Source organism: Perognathus longimembris, chromosome 13 (genome assembly GCF_023159225.1).
Source record: "Perognathus longimembris pacificus isolate PPM17 chromosome 13, ASM2315922v1, whole genome shotgun sequence".
NCBI lineage: Eukaryota > Metazoa > Chordata > Mammalia > Rodentia > Heteromyidae > Perognathus > Perognathus longimembris.
Window position 1 is genome coordinate 15,170,472 of NC_063173.1, and position 17,331 is coordinate 15,187,802.

General features: G+C 38.5%; 1 protein-coding gene across 1 annotated transcript; it reads left to right on the forward strand.

Annotated features, from left to right (window-relative positions):
• The first annotated feature begins 14,941 nt into the window (after nt 1-14,941).
• On the forward strand, nt 14,942-15,898 carry LOC125362417 (olfactory receptor 10A4). Its single transcript, XM_048361265.1, has one exon. The coding sequence runs from the start codon at nt 14,942-14,944 to the stop codon at nt 15,896-15,898; it is 957 nt and encodes a 318-aa protein (XP_048217222.1).
• Nucleotides 15,899-17,331: the final 1,433 nt, after the last annotated feature.

Below are 17,331 nucleotides of genomic sequence, written 5' to 3' on the forward strand. Positions count from 1 at the left end.
ATCCAGGAATACTGAGGCAATAGAAAGCAAGTGCACTGAGGTTTACCCCATGCAGGTCAGAACTCTTGGAAAATTGCTCTGCAGATTGCAATTCAACACGTCTGTGTCCAGGTTAACCGCTCTTGCAGGGGCTTCTTGGTGGAGTAGTAATGGATTTCTACAGTTCACTTGTCTGCATAGAGGTCGTGCTGTGCCTGGCAGTAATCTCCACTGCCCTTCAGAAACTCCATAAATGTGTGACCAAGAACACCACAGAACTGAGGAATATGTCTACTCATTGGAGATTGTGGCCTAATCATACAGCCGGTCCCGATGCAGCGGCGACACAGGCGGCGGCGGCTGCAGGGCAGGGGGCGGCGATGGTCATCGCGGGGCGGCGGGGAGGCACCAGACTACCATGCGGTGAGCCGCTCCGCGGAGAGCGCGACGCCGAGCCGGCCGCAGCCCCAGGAGCCAATGCGCGCGCTGCGGCCTGGAGATACATTCTTTTCCTTAGTAATTGTGCTTTTTTTTTTTTTTTCAACTGTTCTATGGCCAACTGTTTCTGTGTATTTATATCCCTGGCACATAGTGTGCGCAGAATATTCTGATACTTTTTACATGAGGAAATGCACAGAAAAATGGATATGAAACCATCCCCAAAACATCCTTTTAGTTTCTCCTCCTTTGGACAAAGCTGACTCTCCATTTGTCAAATCGAAAATCCTGTGCTCCCTTGAAGGTCTGAGTTCTCCTGTCCTTAAGAATAATAGTTCCTCAGAATTGAAGACCCAGAATTAAACCCACAGAACTACGCCTACTTAATCTTTGATAAAGGAGCTAAAACAATAGTATGGAAGAAAGATAGCCTCTTTAACAAGTGGTGCTGGCAAAACTGGCTCAACACATGCAACAAACTAAAACTAGATCCTTATATATCACCCTGCACCAAAATAAACTCCAAATGGATTAAAGACCTTGAAATCAAAACAGGCACCCTGAAAACACTAAAGGAAGGAGTAGGAGAAACACTCGGGCTCCTTGGCACAGGACAGAACTTCCTTAACAAAGACCCTGAAAGGCTACAAATCAAAGAAAAGTTGGACAAATGGGACCGCATTAAACTGCAGAGCTTCTGCATGGCAAAGGACATAGCTCTCAAGATAAACAGAAAGCCCACAGACTGGGAGAAGATCTTTACCGGACATTCAACAGACAAAGGCCTCATCTCTAAAATATATGCAGAACTAAAAAAATTACCTTCTTCCAAAACAAAACCGCAAAGAACCAATAGCCCCCTCAACAAGTGGGCTAAAGACTTACAAAGAAACTTCTCTGATGAGGAAATGAGAATGGCCAATAGACATATGAAAAAATGCTCTACATCACTGGCCATAAAGGAAATGCAAATCAAAACAACATTGAGATTCCATCTCACCCCAGCAAGAATGTCATATATCAAGAAAACTAATAATAACAATTGTTGGAGGGGATGTGGCCAAAAGGGAACCCTACTTCATTGTTGGTGGGAATGTAAACTGGTTCAGCCACTCTGGCAAGCAGTATGGAGATTCCTCAGAAGGCTCAATATAGAACTCCCCTATGACCCAGCAGCCCCACTGTTGGGTATCTATCCAAAAGACCACAAACAAAATCACAGTAATGCCACCAGCACAACAATGTTCATCGCAGCACAATTTGTCATAGCGAGAATCTGGAACCAACCCAGATGCCCCTCCATAGATGAATGGATCAGGAAAATGTGGTACATATACACAATGGAATTTTATGCCTCTATCAGAAAGAATGACATTGTTCCATTTGTAAGGAAATGGAAGGACTTGGAAAAAGTTATACTAAGTGAAGTGAGCCAGACCCAAAGAAACATGGACTCTATGGCCTCCCTTATTGGGAATAATTAGTACAGGTTTAGGCAAGCCATAGCAGAGGTTCACAAGGCCCAATAGCTATACCCTTAGGAACACATAAGATGATGCTAAGTGAAATGAACTCCATGTTATGGAAACAATTGATATATCACAGTTGTAACTACTTTCAACGTCCTAGGTGTATGTGTAGTTTCTATTATTGATGATGCTCTTGTATCACCTTCCTATGGTTGTACCTACACTATCTCTGTAATCTTATCTGAGTATATTGGAAACCGTGTTTACTGGTATTGGAAGTAGGAAATTGAAAGGGAATACCAAATTTGAGAGACACAGGGTAAAAAAAGAGAAATAACGACAAAAGCAATACTTGCAAAACTGTCTGGTGTAAATGAACTGAACACTGGGGGGGGGGGGAGGGAAAGGGGGGAGGGAGGGGGGCATGAGGGACAAGGTAACAAACAGTACAAGAAATGTATCCAATGCCCAACGTATGATACTGTAACCTCTCTGTACATCAGTTTGACAATAAAAATTTGAGAAAAAAAAAAAAAAAGAATAATAGTTCCTTTAAGCTTGTTATGGTATGTAATAGAGATATAGAAAGGTGGGTCACTAACTTTCATACACCATCATAATATCGATAATCTGTTTTCTCTCACTAGATTCTTTCCAGGAAGGATGAAATGAGATCCCATAAACTCTACATCACATATTTATGTTGAAAAAAAAAATCACAAATGTCAGTCATGGTTCACTCTCATCAAAACTTCAGATTAATCCAGCTGACTTCAGCATAGGTCTTCTTTAGCCACCAAAAAAAAAAAAAATCCATTCTTTTAATTTTTTTGAATCTCAGAAGCTTCCTTTATTTTAATAATTTCTCCAATTTTGATTCAAATTTTAAAAGCTTAATTTATCCAATTATGTATTATCAAGTATTTAAATGTGCTCTAGAGTATACTGAATAGTTTCAACGTTGGCTCAAGTAGCCTATCCATGTACAACCAGACCAAAATGTTGAGCAGAATATGCCAGATTGAATACACTTTTTTTTCCTTTATTGTCAAAGTGAATTACAGAGGGGTTACAGTTTCATATGTAAGGTAGTGAATACATTTCTTGTTCAACTTGTTACCTCCTCCCTCATTTTTCCCCTGCCTCCCCATCCCCTTTCCCTCTCACCCCCATGAGTTAGTTCTACAGTTGGTTTACACCAAATGGTTTTGTAAGTACTGATTTTGAAATCGTTTGTCTTTTTATCCTTTTTCTCTCAATTTTGGTAATCCCTTTACCTTCCCTAGTTCTAATACACGTATATTATAACCTAGTAAGACTCTATTTTTTTAGGCTTGCCATAATTGATTTAATCATTCTTTTACTATAAATGTTACTTCAAATATTATCCTTAGAAATATGCTTATAAATATTTTTCTTACTATATTTGAAAGATGTATAAACCTTGGGACTGGACTTCTTGAGGATATATACATACATAACATTGTATATTACCAAGTTACTCCTGCTTCCACATGATTGTACCATTTTACACAAACAGAAAGTTGTGACTGTGCTTCTTTCCTCATAGCTTGATTGATAATAAACATTTGTCATGACACATTTGTACTTATTTGATATGTAAAAACTCAAAATTTGGATGAAACAATTTTGAAGAATAAGGAAAAACTAAGTGAGCCAATCAGAGAAAAGTCATTTGTTACATTCAAACTTCTGAGCTCAGGGCTTGGAATGTGGCTTAGTGGTAGAGTGCTTGCCTTGCATGCATGAAGCCCTGGGTTCGATTCCTCAGCACCACATAAACAGAAAAAGTCGGGAGTGGTGCAGTGGCTCAAGTGGTAGAGCATGCTAGCCTTGAGCAAAAAGAAGCCAGGGACAGTGCTCAGGCCCTGAGTCCAAGCCCCAAGACTGGCAAAAAAAAAAAAAAAAAAGTTCTGAGCTCCTAGTTCAGATAATTAGCATCAGTGACGTCTTAGTGTTCTATTTTTTCCTCCTTAAAGGAATTTTTTTCGCATAGCTAAGGACATAACTAGCAAAATAAATAGAAAGCTCACAGAATGGAAGAAGATCTTTACTACCTATGCATCAGACAAGGGCCTCATATCTAAAACATACTTAAGAGCTCAAGAAATTAAATCCCTCACAAAGGCCTCATATCTAAAATATATGCAGAACTCAAAAAATTAAGTTCCTGGGCTGGGGATATAGCCTAGTGGCAAGAGTGCCTGTCTCGGATACATGAGGCCCTAGGTTCGATTCCCCAGCACCACATATACAGAAAACGGCCAGAAGCGGCGCTGTGGCTCAAGTGGCAGAGTGCTAGCCTTGAGCGGGAAGAAGCCAGGGACAGTGCTCAAGCCCTGAGTCCAAGGCCCAGGACTGGCCAAAAAAAAAAAAAAAAAAAAAAATTAAGTTCCTCCAAAACAAATCCTCAAAGAACCAACTGCCCCCTCAAGTGGGCTAAAGACCTAGAAAGAGACTTCTCTGAAGAGGAAATGAGAATGGTCAAGAGACAAATCAAGAAGTGCTCTACATCACTGGCCATAAAAGAAATGCAAATAAAAACAACTCTGAGATTCCGCCTCATCCCAGTAAGAATGTCCACTATCAGGAGAACTAATAAATGCTGGAGGGGATGTGGCCAAAACGGAACCCTACTACATTGTTGCTAGAAATGTAAACTTGTTCAACCACTCTGGAAAGAAGTATGGAGGTTCCTCAGAAGGCTAAACATAGAGCTCCCCTACGACCCAGCTGTCCCACTTTTGGGCATCTACCCAAAAGACAAGCAAGACCACATTAAAGCCACCAGCACAACTATGTTCACCACAGCACAATTTGTCATTGCTAAAATATGGAACCAACCCAGATGCCCCTCAGTAGACAAGTGAATCAGGAAAATGCGGTACATATACAGAATGGAATTCTATGCCTCTGCCAGAAAGAATGACATTGCCCCTTTCGTAAGGAAATGGAAGGACTTGGGAAAAGAATCATGTTAAGTGAAGTAAGCCAGACCCAAAGAAACATGGACTCTATGGTTTCCCTAGGGAATAATTAATACATGTTTAGGATAGTCGTAGCAGAAGATCACAATAGCCCAATAGCTGTGCCCATATAAACACATAAGATGATGCTAAGTGAAATGAACTCCAAGTTATGGAAATAAGTGTTATATCATTGTTGTAATTATTTTCAACATGACATGTGAAACTGTACCCTTTTTTTTCCCCTTGCATATTCCCTTCCCAAGGTTTTACCCCTGCTATCACTGTATCTGATCTTAGTACCCTGGATACTGTATATACATGTATTGGAACTAGGGAAGGGAAAGGGAATACCAAAATCGAAAGACAGGGGATAAAAAGACAAACCATTCCAAAAGCAATACTTACAAAAACATTTGGTGTAAACCAACTGTACAACTCATGGGGGTAAAGGGAAATGGGGAGGGGGGAGGTGGGGAAAAATAAAGGCGGAGGTAACAAATTGGATAAGAAATTTACTCACTGCCTTACATATGAAATTGCAACCCTCCTGTACTTCATTTTGACAATAAAGAAGAAAAGAAAAAATTAACCCCCCAAAAAACAAATCCTCAAAGAAACAACAACTCCATTAATAAATGGGCTAAAGACTAAAAGAGAGACTTCCAGAAGAAGTAAGAAAAAATCAATAGTCACATGAAGAGATGTTAACATCTCTGACCATAAAAGAAATGCAAATCAATACAACATTAAGATTCTACCTAAGTCCAGTTAAAATGGCCATTATCAATAAAACTAACAATAACAGATGCAGATGGGAATGTGGCCAAAGGGAACATTACTACACTACTGGTGGGAATGTAAACTTGTTCAACCACTCTGGAAAGCAGTATGGAGGTCCCTCAACAGACTAAATATGGAGCTTCCCTATAATCCAGCAATTCTACTCATGAGCATTTATCCAACTGACCACAAACCAAGCCACACTAAAGCTACCAGAACAAGTATGTTCATTGCAGTGTTTTGTTGTTTTTTTTTTTTAAAGCAGAGCTCAACCCAAATGCTCTTCAGTGGATAATGGATCAATAAAATGTGAGACATGTATACATACACACACACAAACACACACACAATGGAATTCTATGCTTCTATCAGAAAGAATGACATTGTCCCATTCATAAAGACATGGAAAGACTTGAAAAAAATTATATGAAGTGAAGTAAGCCAGGTCCTAAGAAACATAGGTTGCGTGGTTTCTTCATTTGGAATAATTAGAATGTGTCAAATGTAAACCCAATGGGTGGTAAAAGACAAAAAACGACATTTAGACATGATAAATTAAACAGGACTCTATAAACATTCACACAGTGAGACCAGTGGAGAATATTCTTAGGAGAGGATCACAGGAACTCAATAGCTAAGTGCATATGATCATATAAAATGGTGTTTATCGAGATGGATGCCAAGAAATGGAAACAAGAGGCTTTTTGTTACTTTAATTCTTTTATTTTTCCTTTGTTACTGTTTTTTTTCTGTGCCTTTTGTCTTATATGTAAGTTTATTTGTTTGGGGGAGGATAAAGAGGAGCACAGAAATAGTGGAGCAAATGGTGAACTAAGTCAGCAGTGATACTCACTAGAAACTATATTGAAAATGAGCTTACAACTTGTGGGAGGGTTTGGGAGAAAAAATTGGGAGAAAATGAGTGAAGAAGTGACACTGTTAAAAAGAAATGTAACCATTACCTGAATTATGTAACTGTAACCCCTCTGTATGTTATCTTTACAATAACATTTTTTAAAAGAGGCTTTCTGCCTTTATTTTAGCCAAAATTATCTGAACCTTTAAGACCCCGCTGTAATTTCTCAGGATCATCTATTAGTCTTATGTGCTTCCAAATTTATCAATAGATAGTTTAAATCCACATTTTTGTGTGTTTATTTTTAGTTATGTATCTTTTATCAAAATACCCATAACCTGGGGGAGGATTGGGGGAGGGAAGGTGGGGGAAAATGAGGGAGGGGGTAACAAGTATGACAGGAAATGTACTCACTACCTTACATATGTAAATGTAACCCCACTGTATATAATCTTGACAAAATATTTTTCAAAAAACTACTCATAACCCTCTGAAAATAAATACTACACAGCATTTCTTTTTTTTAATATGACATAGATACTCATGAATAGTCAGAAGGACTGCTAATGCCAGAGTTTTAGGACATTTGACTCATTGTTAAATATTATCTCTATTTATTTTAGTTTATTCTGTCCAAGAAAAGCTTTCACATCACAATGAAATCATCCTCTGATTTTTGGTAGTTTATAAAAATGAATAAGGTTAGAAATAGAGCCTGTAAGTAAAGCATGAGCCAAGTGTTCTTAAACTCACACACACACACACACACACACATATCTTCTTTCTGGATAATCTCAAGGGTAATTTAAATAAAATATAAATATCCAAGTTCATATCTTAAGGATATCCATTTATTATAAACAATACAGTTGAATACATAATGACAAATAAAAATGTTCTTGTTGAAGTCATCCTTAAGTGATAGTTCTTTTTCTTCATCTCTCACTTAAATAGCAGCCCTGTTAGGGATGAATGGTTATTGTCAGTTCCATCAATTTTTCTGAGTATGATATAATTGAATTCTTTTCCATTGCTGAATAATATCCCGTTGTGTATATATACCACATTTTCTTTACTGATATATTAGTTGTTGTATACTTAGTTCAACCTAAATGTTTGGTGTACGTATGTGTGTGTAATACTCAATTCAAACTGAGTCTCCTACTATACCTGTAGCCCTTAACTTTTTTTTTTTTTTTTTTTTTTTGGCCAGTCCTGGGGCTTGGACTCTGGGCCTGAGCACTGTCCCTGGCTTCTTTTTGCTCAAGGCTAGCACTCTGCCACTTGAGCCACAGCGCCACTTCTGGCCATTTTCTGTATATGTGGTGCTGGGGAATCGAACCCAGGGCCTCATGTATATGAGGGAGGCACTCTTTGCCACTAGGCCATATCCCCAGCCCCGCCCTTAACTTTTTGGCTAAGTCCCTCAAGCTTATACTTTGTCTAGTTGAAAGGAAAACTATATTGCTGTTTTTGCAGTTTCATTGTTCTAGGACACACTCATCACATTTGTAGGATTATATTGAACATGATTCTTTAGTTTTTCTTTTCTAAACTCTATGTTTCATAAATTAGGTCATTTACTTCTATATCCCTAATTCCTGGTACATGTTAGGCATCATTTGTTGGCATCATTTGTTGGATGAATGACAAACGTTCAATTTGGGTTTTATTCATTTGTTCTTTGGTCATTTGAACCTGTGTTGCAGTTGCTCTTCCTACCAATACTATAGTGAGATGAGGGAAGAAACAGAAAGAACAAGTAGACCTGCCTATTAGCACATTTCCTTCACTTGCAATTCCAATTTAGCATGGGTGCAAGCAAGGATCCAGTCTCTACTAGAAAAGACCAGCAGGAAGAGTAATAGCTACTCTTTAAAATTTCATTTTTACTTATTTTTTAAATTTTATTTTTTTAATTTATTATTTTGAAAATATTTTTATTATCTTTAAGTTGTTATACAGGCGGAAAATAGCCACCCTTAATCTTCTAAGAGCTGTCTCTCTATTAAAACTAGTGTTGAGAATATGGAGTATTTCTGTAGAACAAAGTAAAAGGTGAGGGGCTATCTTTTTTTTTTTTTTGGCCAGTCCTGGGGCTTGGACTCAGGGCCTGAGCACTGTCCCTGGCTTCTTTTTTTTTTTTTTTGCTCAAGGCTAGCACTCTGCCACATGAGCCACAGAGCCACTTCTGGTCATCTTCTGTATATGTGGTACTGGGGAAATGAACCCAGGTCTTCGTGTATACGAGGCAAGCACTCTTGCCACTAGACCATATCCCCAGCCCATGAGGGGCTATCTTAATTGAAACAGAATTATCTCAAGTTAATAGGCAAGAGTGAGAAAAAAATTACTATGTTAAAATATGCTTGTAAAAGATGTGAAGTATACAAACACAAACCCCGTAGAAGTTATCAAGCAAACAATAAGGAACAAATGAACTGCTACAGTAAGAGACATACAACAAAAGATCTGTTCCAAATTATTGTGAGAAATGTTCAGAAAGCCAACTCTTTGTCATTGGGGGGAGATTTTTATTCCCAAGTACTTCCTTCAGTTTCCTCTTTCAACTTCACTTCCTGTTTCACCAAAGTTAGAATTTTGAGACTGTTAATCGTAATTTCCTTTCCTTTTTAACCTAGAGTTAATAACATCCCCCAACTCATTATGATTTTTTAATATTGTATACTTGGTCTATACAATGTTTAATGGATAGATTCTCTTTCCATACCTGAAAATCACTGCGAGTCCAAGTCATAAACACTCCTGACAATCAAACCATTTACCTTGAGGGAAATGCAAGAGTGTACTGGACCACCCCCCTAATCTCTCAAGGGCACAAACCTTGAAGAGTTGATAGACCAACTGAATTTTGTCCCTTTGTTTTGTGAACCTCTAAGCTTTACAGCTTCAGGGAACATTGGAACGAAAGATCTTCCTCCAATTATGATTACAGAATCTTCATGAATTTTTGTACTCTTGGGAGTGTTCCAAATTTTCTACCTGTCAGAAAATGATCCTATGATTTCACCATAAGAAGAGGAAGCATTGGGGAAAATCACTTGCTTACCATAACAGCAGGGAATGAAATAGTCCTGAGACCCAGGCTGGAATCCTCTAGAGTCGATGACAAAGGCTCAGCCCAGATCATCTCTGGAGTGACAAATGATGCACAGGTTAGAGCTTCCTTACAAGAACTGACCCAGCCCAAGCATTTCCCAGGGTAACTGACACGGCACTGGGACACAAAGCTTCATAGAGAATGTGACACAGACACAGCTCAGAGTCCACCAGCAATGTGGGCTGACAGAAGCACCATCTCCAATGGCTTTCACCGGACAAATTACAATGTAGCACTCTCCTACATTCAGCCATTCAGAACTTGCCTGAGGCTGCTCTAGAGTGACTAACAGACCAACCTTTCTCTGAAATTTCACAGCATATGTCCCTCACAGCTGGTGAGTAAAGAGTACAGAGTGGTGCCCAGACACATTTCTAAGCTGAGACAGGAAGAGACTTCCAGGGTCTCCTACAAAGGGACAAGTTATTTTGCAGGATTTGACAAATGGGGGAACCGGGCAAAGGAAACAAACAATGGTATATTTGTTGCTCTTTAGAAAACTCTGTGTTTGCATGTATTATATGTTGTCTCATTTCACATTCAACAAGCACCATGTCAAGTAAGTAAAGCATTTATTATCATTTTCACAGTTGGGAGAATCACAACTTAGAAAAAGGTTATGCTACTGCCGCTACTACCACTACTACTACTATTATTATTATTATTAATAATAATAACCAGAACATTATCTCTGAACTTTGAAAATTCTTGTGAAGCTCTGAGCCCCATCACTCCCTTTCAGTTTAAAACATCCCTAGATTTAAGAGTCACCATTCCCTTTAAAATGTGGTGTGACAATTTGCCATTGCTAAAATATGGAACCAACCCAGATGCCCCTCAGTAGAAGAATGGATCAGGAAAATGTGGTACATATATACAATGGAATTTTATGCCTCTATCAGAAAGAATGACATTGCCCCATTCATAAGGAAATGGAAGAACTTGGAAAAAAAATCATACTAAGTGAAATGAGCCAGACCCAAAACTCAAGTACTGAAGAATTGCCTGAGAAATTATTTGAAACCCTGGTTAAGGACTTACCCATATATTCTTAGTAAGTCTTGTGTGGGTCGTAGTAATTTGAATTTTAAGATACTCACCCAAGTGATTTCTGACATTGGTTGTACCAAGAAGATACATGGAAATCCCAGTAAGTGATGTAAGCAAGGTTGTGAACCAGTCTAACCAAGGCTTTTAGAATGAAGGAAAACAAGGTACTTTAATGTTCATCCCATCCTCAAGTTTTATTTCTAAGCTTGAGTTCTTCACCTCTTTATCCAATTAAAAGTTCCTTATTGGAAATGGAAGGACTTGGAAAAAATTATACTAAGTGAAGTGAGCCTGACCCAAAGAAACATGGATACTATGGTCTCCCTCATAGGGAATAATTAGCACAGGTTTAGGCTAGTCACAGCAGAGGATCACAAGAGCCCAATAGCTATACTCTTATAAACACAGAAGATGATGCTAAGTGAAATGAACTCCATGCTATGGAAATGACTGTTATATCACTGTTGTAATTACTTTCAGCATGCCATGTGAAACCGTAGCTTCTATTGTTGATGATCCTCTTGTATCCCTTCCTGTGGTTGTCCCCATGCTATCACTGTATCTTATCTGAGTACCCTGGATACTGTATATACTGGTATTAGAACTAGAGAAGTGAAAGGGAATATCAAAATCGAGAGACAAAGGATAAAATGACAAATGACTCCAAAAGCAATACTTCCAAAACAATTTTGGGGGTAGAGGGAAAGGGGGAGAGGGAGGGGAGAATGAGGGAGGAGTTAACAAATAGTACAAGAAATGTACCCATGACCTAGGGTATGAAACTGTAACCTTTCTGTACATCACTTTGACAATAAATAAGTAATTATTATTTTTTAATGTGGTATGAAAGAGAAAGGGCATTCCTATTTTGTAAGTCCAAGAACTAGGAATCACACATAAGTTCTTCAACTTTATTAACTGATTGTATAGTGATATTCTTTGATCACTTTAAGGTGTGGAGGCTAAGACTCATTTTCTTCCTAGCTCTTTGTCACATGTCTTTGTCTAATCAGAGTCATCCTGTTATGTATCCATAGGAAATTCTACAACTATGTTATGCTCGCAATGTTTCTCTGGTTTCACTCTGCTGAGTCTTGGCTATAATTCATTGGATTTCTTTATTTCATCCCTCATTACTTTACTAAAGGATTTTTGTAAATTAGGGTTTACTAAACCCTAGGGCTTTTAGGAAACTATACTAATATCAACTAATTATGACAAAAAGAATTAAAATTTGTGTACCTTGTTTATAATTTTACATTTATTTATATATTTCTCACTAAGCAAAATTTATAGTTTTGTTTAAAGGGCTTTTTTAAACAAATACTTAAAATAATGGTGGATTTTATGATAAAGAACAGCATGAAGGCCAGCAACATCAGTGTAAGAAAACATGTTGGGCAAGGAACAGAAAATATTTTGGTGTGACTTCAGCACTGGCTTGTTAGGAATCTGGAAAAATAAGCCGCGATTAGACGAATAGAATTCTGTTAGAAGGTTTATATTTCATTTCAGTGGCAGATAAATGATGTAATAAGAGTTGTGAGATCAATTACAAACAAAAAATAGAGAATAAATTGAAAGCAATTTTTACAATATGCCAGGTGAAAGAAAATAAAAGCCAGAACCTAAAAACACATTGATGGAAGAGATGGAGGAAGTATGGAAGATGGAGGATCAATGTAGAAGAGGAAAGATAATCAAGTGTTCGGGATAGAGTAAAGGACTATGTCTCAGTTATCCTTGTAGGTGATGCCACTTACTGAAATGGGTAGATATAAGGAGGAGATTGAGAGTGGAGCTAGATAATGAGTACAGTTTAGTGGGTACATCATTCTTTAAATTGGTATGAATTATATGATACTATGCAATATTCCTTTATGTTTGTGTCTGAATTCTTAGAAGGAGGCTTACTGTACTTTATGTCTAGATAGGTGTTTTCATAATTATTTCCTCTAGTTTCTTCATTACTCATGAATTCAGTCAATAACCTCTTAGGATGCATCAGTTTATGTTTCCAGACCTTTAGATTAAAAATTTGAATAACACAATTTTACTTTCAAGGAGCATGCCATCTAGTGTATGAGATGAATATAAATTTGTAATTATTCCAAGATAAAGACTATGAAAGTGACCATTCCATCTGCAGTATTTCTAACACAATGGACCATTTTGCCCATCCTTGGAAATTGTCTCTCTTGGTTCTTGTACTAACACCTTAGATTAGACATTCTGGATTAAACACCCCGTGGGCTCATTCCCGTTCTGAAAAGGTGCCTGGAAGTGGCAATTGAAGTTTAAATTTATGATGCAGAGTCAGACCATCCAAAATGCAGCTCCTAATGCCTACATTTTCTGGCTTCCAGGCCTTGAAAAATTACTTAATTGCTCTCTCAGAGAAAATGTGCTTAGTATTATTACTTGTATCTTCAAGTGATGCAAATTAAAGTATTACATGCAAAATGCTTAGAATAGTAGGCACATTTATTTAGTGCTTCACAAATATCTACTTGTCAAAACAGATTTATTGTCAAAACAGATCATTTGGAATATATTTGATAGATTTTTTTTTAACAAATAGGAATCAGAAAAACATGTAGATTCTATTTCCCCACCTTTTTTTCCCCCAGAGTGGAAAACCGAACTCAGGGCCTTGAACTGTCCAGGCAAGTGCTCTTCCACTGAGCTAAATCTCCAACTCCAACCTGTTTTTTAAATTGCTCTTTACTTCCCTTCTTTGGCTATCTTACTTCCCCTCTTGAACCTGCTGAGGACTTTCCTCGGTGAGTTGTTCTTTGATGCTCTCTACACACCAAATGCCTGACTCCTGCACTACTTTGTTCTTCTCTATTGCTCCTGTTGCCTGCTGTCACTTATATATTCCACTAGCAGAATTTGTTTGTAACCTCTCTTCCCTATGAGAAGGTGAGTGCTAGGAGGACAGAAATCCGTATCTAGAATAATGCCTGACCTACAGAAGATAGTGAGTATTTATTCTACAACTACTCTTTTGCTTTAGGACTATCAGGAGTTACAATCTGACCAATGGATTCAGTAAGAAATAGGTTTTAGAAAATAGATAGAGTATGTATCATCATACTCACTGGTAACATTTCTTAAGTATTTCTAAGATGCCAAACAATGTGTTAAATGCTTTAGATGTATTCCTTCATTGAAGCTTATCATTATTACATGAAAAAAAATCTAGTTACTGATGCGATGATGAAACCTTCTGTTCCTTTTCAATAAGAATTTAGTCTTATGTATAACTCCTGTATATTTGAGAACTTTATTAACATGTAACATGTGAACCAACCTCAATTTTATTTCTTTCTTTCTTTTATTTTTTTGTCGGTTGTGGGGCTTGAACTCGGGGTCTGGGCACTGTCCCTGAGCTCTTTTGCTCAAGGCTAGCACTCTACCACTTTGAGCTACAATGCCACTTCTTCATATTTCTTTAGAGCCATGATGCAAGTTCTCCAAGAAAAGATGATATAAATTGGCTTATATGAAAGCAACTGGATTCTGTCCATTGTTCTGATACTATCTTGAGACTGTACTTCCTTGGATCCCCATAGCCACATGGACAATATTTATTATGATAATATAACATATTACATTCCTAAGGTGAATATAATAAACATAAAAGTCTGCCATAATGTCTTATCTTTTTGTACTTTTTCTGAGTGTAGGAATGGAGCTTCCTACAGCATGGGAGTGCAGCCTTCTCCAGTCTGGACTCCTTAAGGAGACATCCTCAGGTCTCCTCCTTAGCTGTCATTTCATCATTTCTAGTTCACTCTCCTGGTTTTTTTTCTTCCCACCTCTTTTGTTTTACAGAAGGCACTCTGCCTGACCTCGCTACCTTGCATGATGAATCGAGACACCTCTCTTCAGAAATACTCAGTCTAGATTTTTTTTATTTTTAGTACCACTGACAATTGAAAAGAGAGAGTGAAACTGTGCATTTGAGTATCTCCTCAAGACGAAGTCCAGACATGTGTAGACATATTGTGCACCTCAGTTTACCTGAAAAAATATGGAATTCTTTCAAAAAAGATGTGAACTCAATGACCAAAATTCTTTTACATATTTTGTAGAGGTCAGATGTTTTTGTTTCTCAACAAAGTAAGAAAGGTGGAGAAGGGAGCCAAACAAGATTCCTTTTCTTGGAGGATACCAGAGATAGAATTAAACATGTGGAGGCTTCTCCCATCTTCCTGGAATCTAAAGGCCTAATGAAACCACAGGCACAAAAATGACCTGGGGAAACTGGACCATTGTCAGTGAATTCATTCTTGTCAGTTTCTCTACCTTGTCCTCGGAGGTGCAGGCTTTACTATTTCTCTTGTTTTTGACTATTTACATGATTACACTAATGGGCAATGTCCTCATCATACTGGTCACTACAGCTGATTCTGCCCTACAAAGTCCCATGTACTTCTTCCTCAGAAATTTATCCTTCCTGGAGATAGGCTTCAACCTGGTCATTGTGCCCAAGATGCTGGGATCGCTGGTCCTCCGACACACAGCCATCTCCTTCCTTGGATGTGCCATTCAGATGTACTTCTTCTTCTTCTTTGGAGCTGCTGAGTGCTGCCTGCTGGCCACCATGGCCTATGACCGCTACGTGGCCATTTGTGACCCTTTGCGCTACCCACTGATCATGAGCCGCAAGTCCTGTGTCCAGCTGGCTGCTGCCTCTTGGTTCTCAGGGTTCCCAGTAGCCACTGTACAAACCACGTGGATTTTCAGTTTCCCCTTTTGTGGCCCCAACAGAATCAATCACTTTTTCTGTGACAGTCCCCCTGTCATCGCCCTGGTCTGTGCGGATACCTCTCTGTTCGAACTGGAGGCCTTGACAGCGACTGTTCTGTTCATCCTCTTCCCATTCTTGCTGATTCTGGGGTCCTATGTTCGTATCCTCTCCACCATCTTCAGGATGCCCTCGGCTGAGGGGAAGCAAAAGGCTTTCTCCACCTGCTCCTCCCACCTCCTGGTTGTCTCCCTCTTCTACAGCACTGCCATCATCACATACTTCCGGCCCCGCTCCAACACCTCCCCTGAGAACAAGAAGCTGCTGTCGCTCTCCTACACAGTCCTGACTCCCATGTTGAACCCCATCATCTACAGCTTAAGGAATAATGAGGTGAAGGCCGCCCTGAGGCGGGTCATCCGCAGAACTCTGGGCTCTCAGAAACTAGGACTGACTTAGATGAGAACAGGAGGTATAGAATGTAAAGGCAAAGAAAATTCCACACAGGGGTGTTTGAGCTTTGAGGAGACACAGTATGCCCACGAGTTTTTAGACCTCCTGTCAGGATCCATTTCCAGAATGAGAAAGAAAAGAAAACAAAAGCATGAATGATGCTAGTAGTATACATAGGCTCAGTATTCTATGAAACTGTGCACAGTACCACGGATGCCCCTAGGTGATACAAATTAGCGCCCTCTGGAGGTTAAAAATGTCACTAACAACCCACCATTTTTAAAATCTTCATCTTCATCTATTTCACTTTATAATATTCTGACTTACTTTCTTCTATCTGTCCAGAAAACTTGCTACATATTTCTAAGGTGTCTTTCCCTATAATTATACTAACGGTAATAAATAAGTGGTTTTCCCATTCTTTCAAACAACTTTTTTTTTTTTAACCCAAACTGTCAATGAATTTGTATTCAGCACTCTGCATATGTCAAACCCAGTTCAGGCCTTGAAGACACAGTTGTCAACAAAACAAGAAAATTTCTTCCTCCAAGTACTTTACATTCTAGGAGAAAGAGAGAGGGAGAGGGGATTGAAATTTCCAGAGGTTTATTGTACACATAGATTTAGAGGGATAGCAGTTGAGGAATTCTGCCAGTTACCCTAGTTAGTGTGCATCTCAACTGGAAAAAAAAAACTGCTTTATACTGAGATGTCCCCAAATATTGATTTATCATATTATGGAACATAAAAACTTCTTAGTAAAAGGACTGTAAAAATGAGATGGGCACCAGTAGCTCACACCTATAATCCTAGCTACCCAGGAAGCTGAGATTTATGGAGAGAGGTTTGAAGCCAGCCCTGGCAGAAAAGTCCATGAGTCTCTTATCTCCAATTAATCAATAAAAAAACACTGGAAGTAGTGGTTGTGTCAGCCTTGAACATAAAAACCGAGTAAGAGCTCGAGGCCTTACGTTTAATACCAGTACAAGCACCCAAAAAAAAGGGAAAATAAAATCTAGTATATACTTCTAACTAACAAAACAATCTTTTGCCTTCCATTAAAGGGAATAGTGACTATACATGCTGAAGATACACATAATTCACCATAATTTTTTGTATTTAAATATTCCATAAATGTGCTATACAAAAATTAAAAATTTAAGGCACCATCTTTTTTCTTTTCCATAAAAAGAAGATGAGGGGACACTTTCTATACCCACCACTAATGTTACTAATGATATCATCAATTTCAAAGAGTCACTCTCAAAGTGGGAAATTTTCTTCAGAGGTTTTGTGAATCCTAAGTGTGTGTGTATATGTGTATGTGTGTGTGTGTGTGTGTGTGTGTGTGTGTGTGTGTGTGTCAGTCCTGGAACTTGAACTCAGGACCTAAGCACTGTCCCTGAGCTTCCTTTGCTCAAGGGTATTGCTCTACCTCT